Consider the following 21,436-nt stretch of genomic DNA (forward strand, 5'->3'; position numbering starts at 1 on the left):
TTTAAAAAACAAAAAGTAAAATAAAACAATGAACTAGGAAAAACAGGAAGAGGAGAAAGGAAAGTAGCTGTTTGCACAGCACATAAGGAGAAACAAGAGCGCAATATGGGGAATATGTAGCCAGAGTGGACTCAGAGAGAGTCTGAACCAGCCAAAGAACAAGCAGTAGTTGAAGATAAATAACAGCAGTAACTACACAGCAGGAGTCCACAGTGAAACCTAGGAACACTACAGGGAAAGGCATCTAGCAAAGTGGGGATGGACAGAAGTAAGAACAAGGAACAGAGAACAGGTTTGGTACTACAAGTCGCTAGCCAGGAAGTAGAAAGGAGAAACAAAAATGGAAAGAAAAAAGAAACTGCAACAGAGCAATAGCATCACGTTTCTGTACCATTAGTGCATGGTGTGTTCCTCCAAAAACTGCTTCAGCTTGCCAGGATCGTTGTAATGCTTGATGCTGCCATGAAGGGTTACCCTCATAACAGCAGGGTAGAGAGGTCCATACTGTGTGCCAAGAGCTTTAAGCCTGGGGCGCATATCCATGAACCGCTTTTGCTTGTGAGCCGTCGGCTTAGAGAAGTCAGGTGCCAGGAAGATCTTACAGTGGGGGAAATAAGTATTTGATCCCTTGCTGATTTTGTAAGTTTGCCCACTGACAAAGACATGAGCAGCCCATAATTGAAGGGTAGGTTATTGGTAACAGTGAGAGATAGCACATCACAAATTAAATCCGGAAAATCACATTGTGGAAAGTATATGAATTTATTTGCATTCTGCAGAGGGAAATAAGTATTTGATCCCCCACCAACCAGTAAGAGATCTGGCCCCTACAGACCAGGTAGATGCTCCAAATCAACTCGTTACCTGCATGACAGACAGCTGTCGGCAATGGTCACCTGTATGAAAGACACCTGTCCACAGACTCAGTGAATCAGTCAGACTCTAACCTCTACAAAATGGCCAAGAGCAAGGAGCTGTCTAAGGATGTCAGGGACAAGATCATACACCTGCACAAGGCTGGAATGGGCTACAAAACCATCAGTAAGACGCTGGGCGAGAAGGAGACAACTGTTGGTGCCATAGTAAGAAAATGGAAGAAGTACAAAATGACTGTCAATCGACAAAGATCTGGGGCTCCACGCAAAATCTCACCTCGTGGGGTATCCTTGATCATGAGGAAGGTTAGAAATCAGCCTACAACTACAAGGGGGGAACTTGTCAATGATCTCAAGGCAGCTGGGACCACTGTCACCATGAAAACCATTGGTAACACATTACGACATAACAGATTGCAATCCTGCAGTGCCCGCAAGGTCCCCCTGCTCCGGAAGGCACATGTGACGGCCCGTCTGAAGTTTGCCAGTGAACACCTGGATGATGCCGAGAGTGATTGGGAGAAGGTGCTGTGGTCAGATGAGACAAAAATTGAGCTCTTTGGCATGAACTCAACTCGCCGTGTTTGGAGGAAGAGAAATGCTGCCTATGACCCAAAGAACACCGTCCCCACTGTCAAGCATGGAGGTGGAAATGTTATGTTTTGGGGGTGTTTCTCTGCTAAGGGCACAGGACTACTTCACCGCATCAATGGGAGAATGGATGGGGCCATGTACCGTACAATTCTGAGTGACAACCTCCTTCCCTCCGCCAGGGCCTTAAAAATGGGTCGTGGCTGGGTCTTCCAGCACGACAATGACCCAAAACATACAGCCAAGGCAACAAAGGAGTGGCTCAGGAAGAAGCACATTAGGGTCATGGAGTGGCCTAGCCAGTCACCAGACCTTAATCCCATTGAAAACTTATGGAGGGAGCTGAAGCTGCGAGTTGCCAAGCGACAGCCCAGAACTCTTAATGATTTAGAGATGATCTGCAAAGAGGAGTGGACCAAAATTCCTCCTGACATGTGTGCAAACCTCATCATCAACTACAGAAGACGTCTGACCGCTGTGCTTGCCAACAAGGGTTTTGCCACCAAGTATTAGGTCTTGTTTGCCAGAGGGATTAAATACTTATTTCCCTCTGCAGAATGCAAATAAATTCATATACTTTCCACAATGTGATTTTCCGGATTTAATTTGTGATGTGCTATCTCTCACTGTTACCAATAACCTACCCTTCAATTATGGGCTGCTCATGTCTTTGTCAGTGGGCAAACTTACAAAATCAGCAAGGGATCAAATACTTATTTCCACCACTGTATGCCCAGCAAACAGCAACGGCGACTTTGCCCGAGAAGCCTGCATGAGTAACATCAGCTGATCGTAGCGGTGAAGGGTGACTACGATTGGTCGCGGGAACTTCCCCTGAGCTGGCCTGATGTTAATCCGATAAGCTCGCTCCACTTCGACCGTTGAGACGGTTGAGTGGGTAGAAACGTTGTGAGAAAATTGACAAGATCTTTACCCTCTGTTCGGGTAGCCCAATTAGGCACAAATTGTTTCTCCTCATGTGATTGGATACATTTTCCAACTCCCGTTGTAAAATGTCCAGTTTACTTAACTTCCGATCCAGCTCCTGGTGAAGGGAATCGTGGGCAGTCATTCGATCGTCTAAAAACTCAAGTCTAGCATTATAGTGAACTAGCTGAGTAGTGAGAGACGCTAGCTCCAATTTGATATCACAGGTGGCAGCTAGATTTTGCCTCATCAAAGCATACAGTGCTTTTAAATCTTCAGCGGGGTGATCCGATTTATCCCCAGGCAATGGTGACTGCAGAGCCTTCTCAGAGAGGTCAGTTTTATTCCGTTTGGAGGTGGAAAACACAGCAGAGCTGTCACTCTGGGTAGATTTTGACGACATACCGGTAAATATAACGGATCAGCTGTTAGGTCGGCACTTCAAAAAAAAAACAAACGTCCAGCAGGAGACAGTGCTCTACACGTCCACACTGCAAGCAGCCATGTTTAGACCCCCCCCCCCCCCATGGAGTTCTGTCTCTTGGAAAATGTATCTTTCAGATACAGCTTCTCCTCTGCCAGCATTTCAGCATTGTTAGGCATACTAACTAAACTAATGAGTATCAGCAAATAAGTCACTTTGTTCATCCCGTTTGGTGCATCTTGTTGGGCTTCTGTGAGCTCCATGTGTTTGGGTTTTTTTTTTTTTTCTTTAATTGTAATTCCTCATAATTTATTCAAAGAGAGAAGATTAATCAAAATAGTGCATCTAGAATGGGAACAGGAACTAGATGTGGAGAACATATTACACCTTTTTTCAATCCTTGCACTGGCTGCTGGTTGTCTATAAAAGATTATAGCTTTTCAGACTTTGAGGGGGAAGAGTCCGAGATATCCACAGGAATGTTTATAGCTTTATGCTCCAGTCCTTTATGTTCACAGGATACATCTTTTTTTATTAGAGGTACTATCGGTGAGGGAAGCCATTTGGGTATGAATGAGGACCCGGGCATTCTCTTGTGGAATGCGTCTTTATTTTTGTGCGTACTATGACAGGAATAAACTTACTGCTAATCTATGATATGTAGAATATAATCTTAGCCTCTCAAATTTACTCTTAATGCTTGCTATAGTGTTTGCATCATGCGAGAGCTTCTTTCCGGAGTTCATAAGATATTAAATTGTCTAGGCAGCTTATTCCAGGTGTGCTTGGAAATGTTTTAATCAAGCCGATGGCACCAAAATGATGAGAGAGATTTCTGTATCTTTCTGCCACATTTCTTTGGTCTTCGACTGCATTTTTTTTTTTGGTACTTGATGTGATGGCTGCCTTGTGGAATTAAATGACCCTTTACTTGATATAAATGGAGGGACATGTTTTGTTTCAGCACTCATTAAAGATATGGCTTTTCATGCCAGAATATTCAGCATGAATGTTAGATGATTTAGTCTCAATGTGTTTTTTTTTTAATTAAATTGTTTTAAATGTGTTGTTTTTTTGTGATGCATTTGCTATTGTTGTGAGAGACAGTGAACACATCTATAAGAAGTAACATGGAATCAAATTATTATATTAAGAATAATGTGCCTGATTTCTGCTAGTTTTTATTTGTTTGATGCAGAGACCCCTCTATTCTGGATGGACTTGATTTGATAGAAGAGGAGAAACGTGTGCTCATTGACAACATAAATAGACGTCTGACACCACAGGCAGTTAAAATTCGAGCAGGTAAGTCATAAAGCCAGTGATATCATGGAACTCACCACAGTTCAATCTGTACTTCCCAACTCCTTTCAGAATTAACCAAATGTAGATAGGATGAAAGGGCTGAAATCTGACTGCTCTCATCTGCTTCAAGTTGCATTATTAGCAAACTTTTATTCTAATCCTTTTTTTATCCCGATACAATTTATTTTTCAATTAGTTTACATAGTAACCTAGTAGGAAAAGACCAAATTAGCTTATCCAGTCTGCCCACTTGAGATTCTTCCACTTGAGGTAGATGAACATATAAATTTCCACGTGTAACCCCCTTCCCTCATCTTGCCTTTTACTTTAAAAAAAACAACTAGTATGCGCCTGATATGATTACTGAACTAGATTGGCAGCTGAAAATTGTGGTTAACTATATTTGTAAATGTGGCCTAAGAGCTATGCGTTAATTTGTACGTTCAGTAAATAATTGCCAATACCTAACCACAATTACAGTATTACTCTTAATAGCTGCATTGCTTTAGTTTATGGATTGGTCATTTCACATTTAGATCATGGTAATGCATTTTTGTCAGGGGTCCTTGCTTATTCTCTCACACTTGCAGCCTGTTCTGAATACTGCAGTACATTTGGTGCAGCAATTCTCATCCAGTGTGTATCTGTTGCAAACACCTGGTTGGTGTGTCACAGGGCCAACCAGCAGCAATAAGCACATCTGGGAGACGTGGCTACACTAATCCTAGGGTAGAGGCTCCTTCCCAGGCTGTGCAGGCAGCAAACACACTTAGCAGGGTTTTCAGTTCCAGCAGAAGTGAAAGCCTGAAAGCATGTTTGCTGCCTGCAGAGCCCAGGAAGGAACCCCGGAGCTAGGATTAGTGTAGCAACATGCAGGACTGTTTTCTGCTGCCTGCGCTCTCCTCTCCGAGCTGTTGCCTTGAGAGCTGGGGCTGCACTTTCTTTGTGGGGAGTGGGGACACAGTTGCTGGACCATAAGGGTTTGGGAGAGAGGGGACACAGAGTTGCTGGATCAAAAAGGGGCAAAGAGAGTCTACACGTTAATTGATTTACTTGCTTTATTTTTTGTCTATTAGATTGTAAGCTCTTTGAGCAAGGACTGTCTTTCTTCTATGTTTGTGCAGCGCTGCGTACGCTCTGTAGCGCTATAAAAATGCTAAATAGTAGTAGTAGTCACTGGATCATTAGGTGGCCAGGGAGAGGGGAGAGAACAGGGAGTTGCTGGACTATAGGGGTGGCAGGGGAGAGAGGACATGGAGCTGCTGGACTATGGGGATGGGAGGGGGGGACATGAAACTGCAGGGCCTTAAGGGAGAAGGGACAGAGTTTCTGGACCATTGGCTACAATTCACGGTTCAGTACGTTCATTCAGGTCCATATTTTGTTCCCATGCTTTTTGACGTCTCCTTTTTAAGCCCCTAGCAGACCTGTCTTTTTCCAAGACAAGTTTCATTTTCATCATTGGACCATTTGTGTCTGATATCAAATATAGACCCCTGATGCAGGCATTGTTGCCAAAATGCGGGCTGTGTCTGGTCTGTTCTAATAAAGTGTAGCGGTGTAACTTGCACTTGTTAACAGTTTCATCTCCAATGAGATCTGGTCTGGAACTAACACACAAAGCTGCATTTAGTTTTTTAGGGCTTATTGTTATGGAATTCCCTTCCACATGGCAAGTTTAACTTAGGGCATCTTTTATCAAGCCACGCTAGTGTCTCCCAGTGCGGTAATAGTGACAAAACCCATTCACTTTGGGCTCCATAGATATTGCTGCACGGGAACTACTAGCATTGCTTGATAAGAGTCCCTTATTCTGTTTTGAGAGCTCAGGTTAAATTTGGGGTATTTAAATAAGCATTTGATTAGTCCACTTTTAGATTTTATGTTGTGAAAGTTTTTTGTTAATTATATATTTGGACTGAATTTGTAACTATATAGTTTTTATATTCTTGTGTATTGTAGGCTATGTTGTAATATTTTTGTATTTGAGATTTGTTGTTACTCTCTTGTCTGGATTTGTAGTGAATTGTCAACCTTTTATTGTAAACTAGTAAAAAAGCCCCGTTTCTGATGCAAATGAAACGGGGGCTAGCAATGTTTTCTTCTATGTGCATGTGGGAGTGTGTGTGTCCCTGCCCTCTGGCCTCTCTCCCCTCCCACCTCTGAGTCCTTCACTGTTACAGAGCCAGCGATTTGATTTTGATTTCGTGCTCTGCTGTTTTCCTTCACTGACTGTGTTACAGAGAGGGCGGGGCAGACACTCATAGGGAAACCGGATATCTCGCCCCCTTCACACTTCCGGCTGGAGGCTTCATAGAACGTTGGTGTTGCTTTTTATATAGAGAGATAGTCATCATGTGCTAACAAAAGGCAGTATATTAAATCAATAAACCATACTCCATTTCTAGTTGGAGAGCAGTGGGCTTCGATATTATAGGAGCTAATACTGACTGTTAGGCATTGCCATATGAAATGGTTTGAGATTTTAAAAAGCACTGAAGAATATAGCTAAGAAAGGCTCGTGTGTTATGTCCGTTGTCATTGAATTCAAAATATGCAGAATGTGAAGGGACTCATTTCTCCATTGCAAACAGGATATGCTAGTAAGGCACTAGAAATTAACTTTGTGTTTTCCTAGCTGAAAAACATCCATTTTTCCAAAGCATTTTGGAATTGTTCCACATGTAATTAGTAGCAGGATTTTGTCAGTGGTGGTGAACTGCTACTGTGACACACCAGAGCACATAGTACAGTAGAGTCTTTATTATCTGACGTAAACGGGACAGACCCGTTCTTAGATAAATGAAAAGTCAGATAATCTGAGATACACCTCCCTCCCCCCAAAAGTGAATCCTACTCCACCCACTCTTCCAAATATTTTCAGCTTTGTTGCTCCTGGACTCCCCTTAAGTTCCTCCCTACTCACCAGCTCAACCATAGTCAAGGGTAGGCCTCAGGCCTGGGCCCCCTCATAGTGAAGCATTGGTGTCTGCTGCTGTGACTGGCGGGGATCCCCAAGCCCCACCAGCCAAAGAGATTGTCTGCTAGCGTTCTCTCAACTGCTTCTTCCCCCATGCATGCATGAAAACTGAGCATGTGTGCGGTAGGTGCTCCTCCCCACACATGCTCAGTTTTCATACATGTGTGGAGGCAGGAGCAGTTGAGAGAAACCGGTGGACAATCTCTTCAGCTGACGGGGCCTAGGGATCCCCGCCAGCCATGGCAGCAGGCATCGATACCCCCCCCCCCCCCCCCCATGGCTGCCGTTGAACTGGTGAGTGGGATGGAATTTAAGGGAGGGTCTGGGAGCAGTGGAGCTGCATCTGTTTGGGAAAGTGGAGGGAGAGTGGGCAAGAGCCCGGCAAACCAACCATTGGTTAATCCAGAAGGTTGGGTAACCAAAGTTCGGTTAACTGAGACTCTACTGTATTTATTATTAGTTATTGAGAAGGCTATTGCGAGAAGGTTTGAACCTTCAAGGTTTTCCATTCTCTCTTAAGAGCACAGTCAACTCAGCTATGAGGATAATATTCACAGATCTCCCAGGCAGATATCACAGAACAGTTCTTCCTCTTATGGGTAATACAACAACACTAGTGCCAAATAGTAACAAAAGTCTTTGAGTGCAGACCTCATTAATAGAAGTTTTCTGTTAACAATAGACTACTTCGCACAGTATCATTGACCAGAAAATCTCCTGCTAACATCCATCCCATAGAGCAGTTGAGGGACTGTCTTCAGGAAACAGTATCTTTCATAGAAGCATAGAAAATGACAGCAGATAAAGACCCTTTTGCCCATCCGTACCAACTACTAATCTCTACAATCTGTCTAACTCTCCTATAGATGCATAGAAAATATAAATAATTTAGCAGTTTTCCCTACTATGTGTCTCCAACAGTTCTTGTCATGCCTTGGCTTCCAAAAGTCTAGCTCATAGAATCTGTGGTTTTATCCCAGTTCCAGGTTCAGCCCTCAGCTAGACTTCTAACAGGTAGTTCAGTTGGCGACCATTTTACATACTGTAATCTTTTCTTATCTGCTCGTCCTGAGTGTGGCTTACATAGATACTGTGTATGTCCATGCTCGCTTCTTCCTCTTCTTCTTGGTTTACTGTGTTGTCTAAAGTTCCTTCACTTCCTTGGACTTGCCACTGGAATTCAAGTGCTCTTGCTTCAGGCTGTCTGCCTCCATGTGGGTGACCTCCTCCAAACGACCAACTTGTTTATCTGCAGCTGCCCTCTGAGTGGAAGCCCCTCCTACCCTACTGTCTGGGCTTCTTCAAATAGGGCCTTTCCCCATCCCAGAATTCCTCTGGTGACTCCCCTGCCCCTAGGGTTGTAGGAAAATGTAGTATCATCTATCCTTCCTGTACATTTTGCACTGTAGGTTTCAGCCTTTACAATTGTGTGGTACTGAGAAGTTTTCCTTCTGACTTTACACAATCAATAACGTTTTGCTTTGTAGTTATGATTTTGTAGAAATTAGCATTATGTGTATTCAGGTTATAAATGAAATACATAATAACAATAATAATAAATATTTGGGTGAATTTTAATCTTAATTGAATATCTATCCTTAGACATTGAAGTTGCCTGTTATGGGTATGAAGGTATCGATGCAGTAAAAGAGGCCTTGAAAGCAGGTCTGAATTGTTCCACAGAGAGCATGCCTATCAAGGTAGGAGAATCAGAAATTTCGTGTTTTCATCATAGAGCTGCACAACCTCCATTCTAGCTTCTGAGTGACATTTAAATAGAAGGGAATATCCAGTTGTCACCTACCTGTCTGCATTTTCATTTGTCTCCAGAATGGTCCTGTCTGTTCATTCACTAGTTCTTAAAGCACATGCTGCTCCTGCCACTTTTCTTGGTCTTTCTGTCACAGTCACTGTAATTTATTTTGTTAATTAGATCAATCTGATAGCTCCTCCTCGGTACGTGATGACCACCACAACACTGGAAAGGACAGAAGGTCTTTCCGTTCTGAACCAAGCCATGGCTGTCATCAAAGAGAAGATTGAAGAGAAAAGAGGAGTCTTCAATGTCCAAATGGAGGTGAGACCAGCCCCTGTGTTAAAGAGCTTCACAAATACATGTGGGTTTTGAAAATGCACTTTCTTGGCTAGAATGTAGTCGGGTGTCTTTGATCCAAGGTGCAGGAGGTGGCAGGAGATGTGTTTTATCAGCAGAAGGGTCTTCTGGGGTGGAGGGGAGCTGAAGGAGTGAGTGGCTGCAGAAGTTAATGCTGATGGAGAAGAGGATGGGGGATATGGGGGCGGGGGAGTGTGCTGTAGCATGGAGGGAGGAATGGAAGAGGAGAGACAACAGCTTGGAGTGGAGATAAGGAGTGTGGAGTGGAAGAAGAAAGTGAGAGAGTTGTACTAGAATAGAATGTAGGATGTGCACTTTGCTAGAGAATAAATGCACTCACCTTGTACTACTACCATTTGAAGAGAGGGAGGGTGGTGGGGCAGAAGATAAGCATGCATTTCATCTTTGGCAAGTAAATTCTGGAGCAGTTTTAGAATCCCTGCACATTGTAAACGTGAAGGAGGTACTTGAACCTCATTTAAGCATTTCTCTGTGAATGAGACTCAGATTTTTTGATTACTGTAAAAAATGTCATTCTGGTTTTACAGATTGCTTTCACATTCAGTTTTTGCCGTTTACTCTGAAGTAATAAGCAGTAGGTGTTACAGGGATCAAGAGGGAGGTTGGATGCAGCCTCTGTGGGTATTAAAGAATAGTTTCAGAGAAACAAAATCTGAGGGCAGTTTGCAAACTTCCTAGGCTAAAGCAGTGTTTTACCCCTGTAAATGTGCTGTTTGAAATTTGCCCAGGTGTGCCAGTTAAAATACCTGTGTTTAGAAGGACTGAAATAACGTGTCTACTTATTTTATGAAGTCTAAGTGACACAAACATACATATTTGATTCCACTGAAAAAGGTATCCAGCACTAGTACATGTGACACAGAAAAACAAATGCCAATTTTTATACCCTCTTAGAACCCCTAACCATATGGAAAATATACACATAAATTTACAGTTCATAAACACCTAAGAATATAAGTCCTACTTATGTCTTAAGATCCTGGTAAAATGTTAGCAACTGGAATGAGTATTGTCAGGCTTATAGACAGCAGTTTTTTCAACTCAGAGGGGCCAACTAACCTTTATACCCAAACAGCCTTCTAAAGTTAAGTTATATGAGCCAATGTTTTCTGGTGAAAGGTGTATAACATTCATAGATACCTAAAAAGCATGTAATATCTGAGAATGTACTTTTGTTCAAAAATGCATGGAGTTAATCAAATTTCTTGGATTGGATACACCTTCTTTATAGCAGTGTAGTGAGTTCCATAAATGTTAAGGATGACAACTGTAAACTAGCCAAATTATCTTAAGGGACAAGACAATCGTGTCCCCTCCTGTGGTTTTTGTAGTGGCAGTGGCATCACTGGCTGTATCGATAAATAAAACACATTTCGGAAAGGGAAAGTTGTGCTGGAACTTGACATGTGGGCAGGTTCTTCTTTATAAGAGACTGAAATGGAAATATGAGGCCAGGGAAGGTGCTGGAATCTTTCAAAAAACAAACAAACGAACTATATATATTCTAGCATGTTCCCCTATTTCAACCAACCTGCAGTATCCCATCAGTTTTTCGTTATATGTCGAGGCAGGATGCCTCAAGTTCCACTAGTATTTTAGAACAGGATCTGCTGACATAGAACCAATTCTAAAATACATGAGCATCCACTTTAGAAACATAAATGTGTGAAATATGAACTGGTCAACATGGGCACATGAATGTATGTTTGCTATGAAATGGTAAAATAAGTGTTTGTTGACCGTTGTAGACACACAAGCATTTATTTTTCCTGGCGCTGTTGTAGAACTTAGTATTCCTTGCCAATTTCACTTTTGGGGGGGGGGGGGGGGGGAGGAGGCAGGGCTCTAATCCCCAGTGGCTTGCTGCTCAATAGAAGCACTTTTCTGAAATCTAGATGATATCTCAGCTTTGTAAAATCAGGATTTATAAATGTCTAAATGCTGGTTTAAGCTTGTTAAAATCTGAATAGTGCTTCTTTAGGTCAATCATTCAACAAGGTCACATGTGATTCTCTTTTTCATAATGGTAAAAGAAAGTCTAAGTGAAAGTCCACCGAGGCGGAGGAACACTGAGATCCCACACAAATTGCTTGGTCTATTTCCCACTGTTTACCTGTAAAAGAAAGCCTAAAGCATTTTGGGATAAATATTGCTGGAGTCCTCAATATAAGTTCAAGTTTGAAACAATAGGCTGCTTAATTACAGGATCTGGAATTCTCATGAGTCTTGCCTGTTGGAGATCATTAACTTGTCAAAATGGTTCCTCGTTTGAGTTTTTATGCATTTTGCAGGCTATACAAGTTTTGATACCTATTAGATGATTTAAGAATTTGGACCCCATCCTGAATGAATTGATTTTGGTACAGGTAGAACCCCAGGGTCAGTGTTAAAGTGTGCTATCTACTCTATAGCCATTTTAAAGAAATTTTGAAGTATGGAAGAATTAAAACATTGTGCTCATGTAGACTAGAAGCAGCAATTTAGTAGCATGGAAAGCGCTTAGGTTTATTTTTAAAATGGATCTTTTGGTCCAAGTTTGTGTTTTATGTAATTTATTTTAAAAATTAATTTCTATTTACTGATGCCTCTCTGTTAACCCTTTCTTCATCCTTACAAGCTGTATCTCTGGTCATTGCTCTCTGTTGTGGGTGAGGAGATGAGGAGCTGTGTAGGAGGAGGTTGAAAATAAATGTGTTATATAATAAGAATTGTTATTTAATAAAAACTCTATCATGTAGGTAGTAGAAGAAAATAACATTGTAACTGTAACCAAAGTAAAACTTTTACTTGTCTAGAGACTGTAAGCAATACTTTCACTGTACCTAATACAGAAAGAGCTTTTTTGTAGAAAACAAGCCCTCTAACCCATGGTATGTTCTAATGCTATTTCAGCCCAAAGTCGTCACAGACACAGATGAAACAGAGCTTGCTCGACAGTTGGAGCGGCTGGAACGAGAGAATGCAGAAGTTGATGGAGATGATGATGCAGAGGAGATGGAGGCCAAAGCTGAAGACTAACTGCCGTTTCCAAAATTTGTTTGTCTTCAGGAATATATAACACATATTAGATGTCCAAGTGCAAACTGCAGGGACTGAAATTTTTTCCTCTACTAAAAACTTCCAAAAAAAGAGAGAAATATTTTTTATTTTCAAGAATTTAAATGTTAAAATGGACATAATTGTGGAGACGCCTTCTCATATGGAAGCTGTTCTGTTACTCTTTTTCTAGCCTCAAACTACCTGAGCAGGGTATGGCTGCTGCTCTGGAAATATGTTTTCATATCTCCCTAACGCCAATATGGTGACAGTCTTTTCTCAGTTACAAGCTTCTGACTGATTGCAGGTTACTAGGAGCATCCAAGCTGGACAAGGGCCTAACATTTATACACAGATTGTATTCAAGTAACACATTTAATAAATTTCTGGGATATTTAACCAGCGTTTGGTTTTCATTCTTTAATTCCAACAACTAGTGCACATAATCACCATAGTCCAGCTGAAAAATTATTTTATGAGGCAGGAGCACTTTATTAGAAATGCTTTATATTTCATGAGGAAGTAGCAGAATTTATAGATTTTACTATATTCTGTGCATGCCTTTAAAACAATATGTGGAGTAGAGGATTAGCGTAGTGGTTAAAGCAGTGGGCTGAGAATAAGGGAAGCCAGGGTTCAGATCCTGCTGATGCTACTCGAGACTTTTGAACAAGTCATTTAACCCGCCATTGCCTTAGATACAAACTAAAGGCTCCTTTTACAAAGCTACACTAGCGATTCCGGCTCAAGACATGCGACAAAGCCCATTCAATTCCTATAGGCTTTGTCGCATTTGCCACACTGGAATCGCTAGTGCAGCTTTGTAAAAGGAGCCCTTAGGTCTGTAGAAACATAGTAAATGAGACCAAGAATATTATAATGCTTCTGTATCGCTCCATTTTGCGACCCCACCTTGAGTATTGCGTTCAATTCTGGTCACCCTATCTCAAAAAAGGTATACCGGAATTAGAAAAGGTTCAAAGAAGAGTGACCAAAATGATAAAAGGGATGGAACTCTTGAACTCACTGGGCCACTTTGCCTTCTGCAGAGGAAGGACTTTCACCATCTTACAACTTATTGGCACCACAAGAGTCTTTTTGAACCTGCCTGAGTGGTAGGTCGAGACAGCCTGCTTGTCTACCCTGAAGTGACACCAATTCTTCAAACAAGCCTGACCCCTGGCCCCTTTTGCTGATGGGTACACTTGGTCTTAGGCAGTCTCTGCCAAGCTTGACTGTTTTCTCAAGATCCTCCCCTGAAAAGCTAAATAGGTTAGGGCTCTTCAGTTTGGAAAAGAGACAGCTGAGGGGGGGGGGATATGATTGAAGTCTATAAAATCCTGAGTGGTGTGGAACAGGTAAAAGTAAATCGATTTTTCACTTTCTAAAAGTACAAAGACTAGGGGACACTCAATGAAATTACATGGAAATACTTTTAAAACAAATAGAAGGAAATATTTTTTGTACTCAAAGAATAGTTAAGCTCTGGAACTCGCCAGAGGATGTGGTAACAGCGGTTAGTGTATCTGGCTTTAAAAAATATTTGGACAAGTTCCTGGAGGAAAAGTTCATAGTCTTCTATTGAGATAGAAATGGAGAAAGCCACTTCATGCCCTGCATGATAGCATGGAATGTTGCTACTATTTGGTTTCCGCAAGGTACTTGTGACTTGGATTATCCACTGGTGAAAGCAGGATACTGGGCTAGATGGACCATTGGTCTGACCCAGTCTGGCTATTCTTATGTTCTTACGTATCCTTTACCCCAGGAAGATTTGGATCCACCTTCCCAGGGTGGATGCCCTGGAAACTGCAGTGATTCAGAAGAGTACCATTCTGGTGCAGTGAGGGTTAGCATTGAAGGAGTCCCAGGACAGAAAAGGGGAAGTTCTGAAGCGGGCCTTTTCATTTTTTGCCTTGGGAGTTCAAACAATGATATGCAGGGGTCACGTAGCTGGCATTTTGCTGAGGAGAATTCAACAGTTCCCAGAGAGCATTAATGTGACAAGTTTGGAGTTGGGGGTGCATTTTTACCAGTTACCTTGTATGACCTTATTCAGATTGATTCTCAGTTCATGGGCTCTGTGGTAGCAATGTAGAAATGGTTGTGGCTCTGTCACTGGTCAACAGTCTTAGCTTTGAAGGCATGTCTTAATAAGCTTCTTTTCAGGGGAGGATCTTGAGAAAACAGTCAAGCTTGGCAGAGACTGCCTAAGACCAAGTGTACCCATCAGCAAAAGGGGCCAGGGGTCAGGCTTGTTTGAAGAATTGGTGTCACTTCAGGGTAGACAAGCAGGCTGTCTCGACCTACCACTCAGGCAGGTTCAAAAAGACTCTTGTGGTGCCAATAAGTTGTAAGATGGTGAAAGTCCTTCCTCTGCAGAAGGCAAAGTGGCCCAGTGAGTTGCTGCAGAGCCACCTTAAAGTGGTACAGGTGAAGTGTCATATCTATTTTTCCTAGTGGTTGCTTGACGTTATTCAGCAAGGTTTTGCTCTAGAGTTCTCTGAACTGATTTCTGACACATTTATGATTTCTCTCTGCAAATTGACTCTTAAGAGGGTTTCAGTAAGAAAAACCCTACAACAGCTTCTCCAGCCATTGTGCCAGTCTCCTTGAAGGAGAGGATTGGAGCCCTGATCCATATACTCTGTGGGTTTCAAGAAGGAAGTACCCTTGATGTGGACAGCTTCCTCTTTTGTGTGGTCAGCTCCACTTTTTTGCTTTTTCTGTGTAATATCTGTGGAGGATTGTTCTTCTGTTTTTTGGAGGTTTGTCTCTGTTAAACTTGTACTTGAAACATGTATTTCCTTCGTGAGTGGGGAATCATGCGTGAGTTCTCCGTCTCTTCTTTGGCTTATGGCCCTGACCATGGGCTGCTGTGCGTCCTTTTAAGGTTCATGGTCTGAGGAGAACTGTATGGATTCAAAGTTCATCGTGCTATAAAATATCCGAGTGAAGAAGTAGCCTAGTGCTAGAGCATCAGTCTTAACGTCCCAAGGTGGCCAGTTCAAATCCCATTGCTGCTTCTTGTGTTCTTGGGCAAGTCACTTAACCCTCCATTGCCTCAGGTACAAAATTAGATTGTGAGTCCTCCAGGGATAATGGAATATCCATTGTAGCTAAATATAACTCACCTTGAGCTACTACTGAAAAAGGTGTGAGCAAAATCCAACATAAGTTAGATAATATGGCAATTGATTGCATTAAACTACCTGTTGTACATTCTAAATGTTGTCATATATATATATATATATATATATATATATATATATATATATATATATATATATATAATTGTCTTTAATTAGTTCAGAATTTCGTAAGGAAATAGTAGAACACATTTTAAAGCCCGAACTGCAGACTTTTAGCCCTAAGGGCAGGAAGGTTTGCGGGGGTTTTTCCAGCCATATACAGGAAAAGCTAACACCATTTACCTGGAGCTATTCAGCAGTGACTGGTTATTGTGCAAGTATGAAATCACTGTCTGGGCTGATACTCCCACGCAGGCTGTGACCTACTTTATGCTGCTTGAGCTTTCATGAGCCACTGGACAAAAGCTTGCCTTTAGTACACAAACCACTGGAATTCAGACTAGCAGTAAGAGTGGCCCAGAAACTAGTCTATACAACAGTCATTACTAATGTAAGTCCAAGGTATGAGAGAGGTTGTTAATATGGCATAAAATGAATAGAGCTATAATTGGCAGAGGTCCAGAATTATGGAACAAATTACCTAAGGATATTAGAAGTATTACTTGTTATACTATATTTTAAACTATTTTGTTCTCCCAATATCTGAGTGATCCTTCAGTTTGAAACGAGTTATGTTCATCTCAACTGATGTTTTAATTGTAATTTAATGGAATGTTGTACCATTTGCTTTACATTTTGTAATCCGCCTTGAGTCTTTTTTTGGGTAAAGCACAATAGAAACACCTATATTAGATTATAGTACATTGGGAGAGCTGCTGAAGCCAACAACAAAAATCATCCTTCAGAAAAAAATGGGGAGCAGAGCTGATCCATGTTCAAAAACTCAGAAGAATTCATTCTTATCCTAAAATAACAGCATGGCAGTGTGAAACTTGGCACAAATCCAGCAAGTAGGAGTCCTCCCCTGCAGGGATCATATCATTAGTCTTTTTTCACAGCTGAGTTGTATTCTCTCAGCAATGATGTCTACTCTGTTGCTCCCCAGTATGTTGGGGTTTTTTTTTAAAGATTTATCTCATCATGATTATTTATCGGCTTCAGCTGACTGTAACATCCCTTCCAAAACAGCATATCAACATGACTGACATGAGCATAAACTTTTTTGGAATTACTTTATTCCTCTTCTGATGGAGCTGAAACATTAGACTGAGCTGTAGAGGGGTGCCTATGTACCCTGTGGAAATCTTTATTTGAGCAAAAATGTGTCTTATTTTTCACTTGCCTGAGTCTACAGCAATCTCATATGAAGTTGTGATTTTGCGAGCCTCTGCTCCTAATATCTCTCTTCTAGATTCAGATAAGAAATTGTTCAATTCACTGTTAGCTGTCACTTTGCACTTAATTGTTTCAAATTGGAAAAATAATGTGAACCTAAATTATAATGAAGGGTGGAGTTACGTCTGTGCGATCAGAAAATATGAAGCCCTCCTTGCCCATAAGTATCATAGAGCTAAGTCTGTCTTAAAGACTTGGGCTCGCATAGACTTATTTTGTCAGGAATCTTATAGCACCAATTGACCTTATGCCTTTGCCTATAGGTATTGTCATGGAACGATGGTAATGTTGTTCTGCTCTTATATTTCCGCTTATTTGCCATGGTGTGTTTAATATTGTTTGTTTGATTTTGTGTTTTCTTTTATGTTGTTTGTTTTGAAAACCTTCAATAAAAATATGACAAAAAGAAGGTCCTGGAAGGTGAGTGGTAAGCAAGATTCAGGAAATTATTTACTAATATGCAGGGAAATAATTTGCTCACTAAATCTGAACTATTGCCTTTCTGTAATTGGTTAATTTTCTTTTATTTTTGAGGACCTAATATGGTACTGCTTCCCCCCTTCCCACAGTCATTTTGAGCACTTTGGCATACTGTCCAGTGCTATTCATTTGAAGACTCAGAGGGAAAAACAATAAAAGTCCATATTTTTCAAAAATTTAGTTAATGCTGCTTCATTCTCATGTTCATCCTCAGAACTTGTCATCAGTTTTGTCATTAGTAGGCAGCGCATAAAAAATTATTTCAAGCAGCCTTTAAAAATAACCTCTTAATATACATAATAGAGCCTTTAGAATTTGAGTCTTTTTTTTCAGAATTCCATTTGTTGGATATTGATTGTTCTTCCCTCTTACTCTTCATTTATCTTAAGGTCCGCTGCACTCGAGTCACTGTCTGCTCTTAGGGTATGGGTGGCGCCGTATAGCACTCGTACTATACATCCTGAGGTCTACATTTTTAATCTCACTGTTTTGTGCATAGGGGAGAATGAAATGCTGCAAAACTGACATAGCTGCATATATTAGCACTAAGCAGAAAAAAAAAGTCATACTGAAACAGAAATTATCTTAAAAACAAATGGGACAAGTCTTTAAATTGGCACCCCATTTCTGTGTACCAATTTTATAGTGGCATGCTGGTACCAAGATTCTATTTATTTATTTATTTCATTTGTATCCCACATTTTCCCACTGTATTGCAGGTTCAATGTGGCTTACATATTGCTAAAAAGGCGGTTACAAAATTTAGATTTGTGGAAGTCTAGTACATAATAAAGAAGTACAATAAACGCTTAGGTTGATATATTAGCGTATTTTGAGAGAGGTTAATATTTTTGTTTTCCATTTCTGAACTATAGAATACTAGCATAAGTTGGCATTGGTGCACCCGTGTTTAGGTATGCCCTCTTATGCCATGTCAAGGGCAGGTGTAAGCTGGCCCGTGTGCCAAATGATGTGTGTAATTTATAGTAATCTAAAAACTACACATGTGACTGGGAGACACGCCCATGACCTGCCCATGCTCCAGCCACCTGTATGGCCCTTGCAGTTAGGCTCTTTCACTTAGGTCCTAACTTAGGGGTCCTTTAACTAAGCTGCGGTAAAAGAGGCTTGCACTAGCCATCAGCGTGTGTTTTTTTCACACATGCTGAGACCCCCTTTTACCGCAGCGGGTAAAAGGCTGTCTTTTTTTTCACAAAAAGAAATGGCCATGCGGTAAGTGAACCACTTGCCGTGCGGCCATTTCAGGGGGGAGCACTTACCACCACCCATTGAGGTGGTGGTAAGAGCTCCCGTTCTAACCTGGTGGTAACTGGGCAGCACACGGCACTGCCCAATTACCACCTGGTATGCACCAGCGCTACAAAAATAGAAAATAATTTTATAGCACTGGAAATGGCTTACGCTGGGGGTGGGAACTGCCGCCAGACTCCTGTGGTAGTTCCAGATTGGCATGTGGCAAACCTGTTGCTGTGTGTCAATCCTTTAGTAAAACAGCCCCTTATAAAATAGCACCTAGTGAACATAGGCGCCTTGTAGTAAAAATTTCGAAGGTGGCACAGAGTAAAGAAGATGACTAATCTTTATCACATACAATGAGAGTGGGTCAAAATCCTGAGACATTTTAAAGAGAACTTAACACCTTTTTGTTCCAGCAGACTTTTGGAACAGATTAATTATCAGTGGCACATTTCAGATGGAGCAACATTTATATTGGTGGAGCTTTATTGAATTATTGTTTTATATTTAGTTTTTTTTCTGGTTGTTTATGGACATGATGATTCTGTATGTACCACTTGTTATATACTGAGAATTTGCAGATCATGTGGGCTATAAAGACTATAAATAAATAAAATTAATTAATTGTATACTAAAGGGCTTCAAAAAGTTGTATTTAGAGAATAGATAGTGCCTTTCAGAGTGGAGAAACATTGAAGGCTCAGATTAGCAAAATGCCCCAGTACCCTTATTTGGCATGTCTTGTTGAGCTAGCCTGTAGAATAACCTCTTCCCTGTTCTGTCTTGTCAGTATCAGCAGTGCCTGGAGTGGAGCCATCCACCACAACTCTGGAAAACACCTTCATGTTCTGTAGCATTGGGCAAACCTAATCTGCCTTATTACCAGTATTAGAGGTTGACCAAATTTTGGTTTTGGTTACAGTGCCAAAACTGGCTCCAAATCCTTTTTCTGCTCTGTTTTGGTTTTGGCCAAAAGACTACAGCCACGGTTTCAGTTTTGGTCAAATTTTACAGTTTGTTTTGGTGGAAGCTGAAAATTAGTGCAGCTGACATGAGCGAGGGTGACTGGGGATCACTCCTTCCTTGAGTATACCACTAGACCACAAGAGATTGTAAGGTAGTCTGGGGGGGGAGGGGGAGGAGGAGCTACTCTGAATTACTTTTTTTTTCCATGTGGTTTTTAGTTTCCGTTTTCGTTAGCTGAGGTCCATGTGTGCAGAGGCTAATTTGCTTTGAGGCATTTAATATGTAAATTTATTTATTTATATATATATATATATATATATATATATATATATATATATTCATTCCTTATTTGGATACTATTTGAGTGATTCTAAAAGAATTTCCAGGCTCTGTTGGGTATGAAGAAGATGCAGCATTTTAATCACACTTCTGGCATGCAGAAGCTAGATTCTATGAAAAAGGAACCTGCGTTGATTGTTTTCAAGCATAAATAGTAGGGAAATAGTATTACAATTAAATGAAGTTTATATATTAGAAAATAATTTGAGAAATGTTATTGCTCTTGATTGTCATTTTTCAGAGCATATAGTCTTCGCATTCAGTAACATCAATGTACTTTTTTAAATTCTGGATTGTGCATCAGGCTGATATATGTCTGCAGCATAGACCAGTGTCTGGACTGCTTTACTCTATTTTAGTAAGAACCCATGGGGCTCATTTTCAAAAGAGAAAAGCATCCAAAAAGTATCATAAAGCACCATTTGGACAAATTTCTTCTCACAACGTCCAAATTGGTATTTTCAAAACCTGTTTTGCAGATGTCTGTTTATGCATTTTGTCTGCAGTGTTTCCAAATCACAAGGGTGCATGTTGGGGGCGTTCTGATGGAGGGATTAGGGCATGCTTAACCCTTAGTTTACAACCATAATGGAACAAAACCAAAATGTCTAGGGTAAAAACTTAAATGTTTTGGTCTAGACTTGTTTTTCTAATGAATAAGATACAAAATGGTGCACTAAATGACCACTGGAGAGATTCACGGGTGACCCCCCCCCCCTCCCACCTCCAAAAAAATGTGAATAAAAAATAGTACTCACCAGCCTCTATGACAGCCTCGGATGTTATAGCCTGGAGTACTGTAGACAGGTGGACTCAGGCCCATACCAACTTCCATCTATTACACTTGTGGTGGAAACTGTGAGCCCTCCAAAACTCACCAGAAACCCATTGTACCCACATATAGGTACCCCTTCATCCATAAGGGCTATTGTAGTGGTGTACAGTTGTGGGTAGTGGGTTTTGTAGGGCTCAGCAGACAAGATAAGGGAGCAATGGTGAGGTGTACCTGGGAGCATTTATATGAAGTCCACAGCAGTGGTCTCCTAGGGTGCCCCATTGCTCTCCTAGAATGTCTGGGGGACCAGTCTGCTACAAATGCTGGCCCCTCCTACATCCTAATGGCTTGATTTTGTGCATTTTTTACTTGTGTGGGTTTTTTAAAATGTTTTAAATTGGTCTAAAAAGATAAACACAGCACAAAATCTTGTTCGAAATGGTATTTTTGAAAAAAAAAGATAAATGCTTTTCTTTTTAAAAAAAATGGGTATATTTCCCATTCGGATTTGGTACATTTAGTACAAAATGTCCAAAGTATGACTTAGACGCACTATCGAAAATGCCCCTCAATATCATGCTTGTCCTTAATCAGTTTTGTAACTAGATACAAAATGGGCAACATCTCAATGATACTTTCTCTTGTTACTTGTGCACAGTTTGGGTAAGCAGAAAACATTGGTAATCATGATTTTTTTTTTTCACACAGTCTCACAAAGTTCCTGTCTCAGAGAATATTTATGTAGATAACATTCTTCTAATGTTCCCCAGCTCTCCCTTTCATGTTGATTTAGGTAATCTCCAGTCATGCCTTGCTGCTGTATTTGTCTATCTTCTTATAAACTTGTGCTGAACACATCT

The 21,436-nt window shown here is 40.9% G+C and overlaps 1 protein-coding gene across 1 annotated transcript in view; it reads left to right on the forward strand.

The window, feature by feature from the left end:
- Positions 1 to 12,671, forward strand: part of EIF2S1 (eukaryotic translation initiation factor 2 subunit alpha) — a 36,009-nt gene extending 23,338 nt beyond the window's left edge. The window contains exons 5-8 of the mRNA XM_030213949.1: positions 4,016 to 4,122; positions 8,705 to 8,802; positions 9,036 to 9,179; positions 12,129 to 12,671. Coding sequence (XP_030069809.1) covers positions 4,016 to 4,122; positions 8,705 to 8,802; positions 9,036 to 9,179; positions 12,129 to 12,254 — 475 coding nt within the window. The 3' untranslated portion in view covers positions 12,255 to 12,671. The remainder of the gene's footprint in view (positions 1 to 4,015; positions 4,123 to 8,704; positions 8,803 to 9,035; positions 9,180 to 12,128) is intronic.
- The last annotated feature ends 8,765 nt before the right edge of the window (positions 12,672 to 21,436 follow it).

Source organism: Microcaecilia unicolor, chromosome 9 (assembly GCF_901765095.1).
Source record: "Microcaecilia unicolor chromosome 9, aMicUni1.1, whole genome shotgun sequence".
NCBI classification, from domain to species: domain Eukaryota; kingdom Metazoa; phylum Chordata; class Amphibia; order Gymnophiona; family Siphonopidae; genus Microcaecilia; species Microcaecilia unicolor.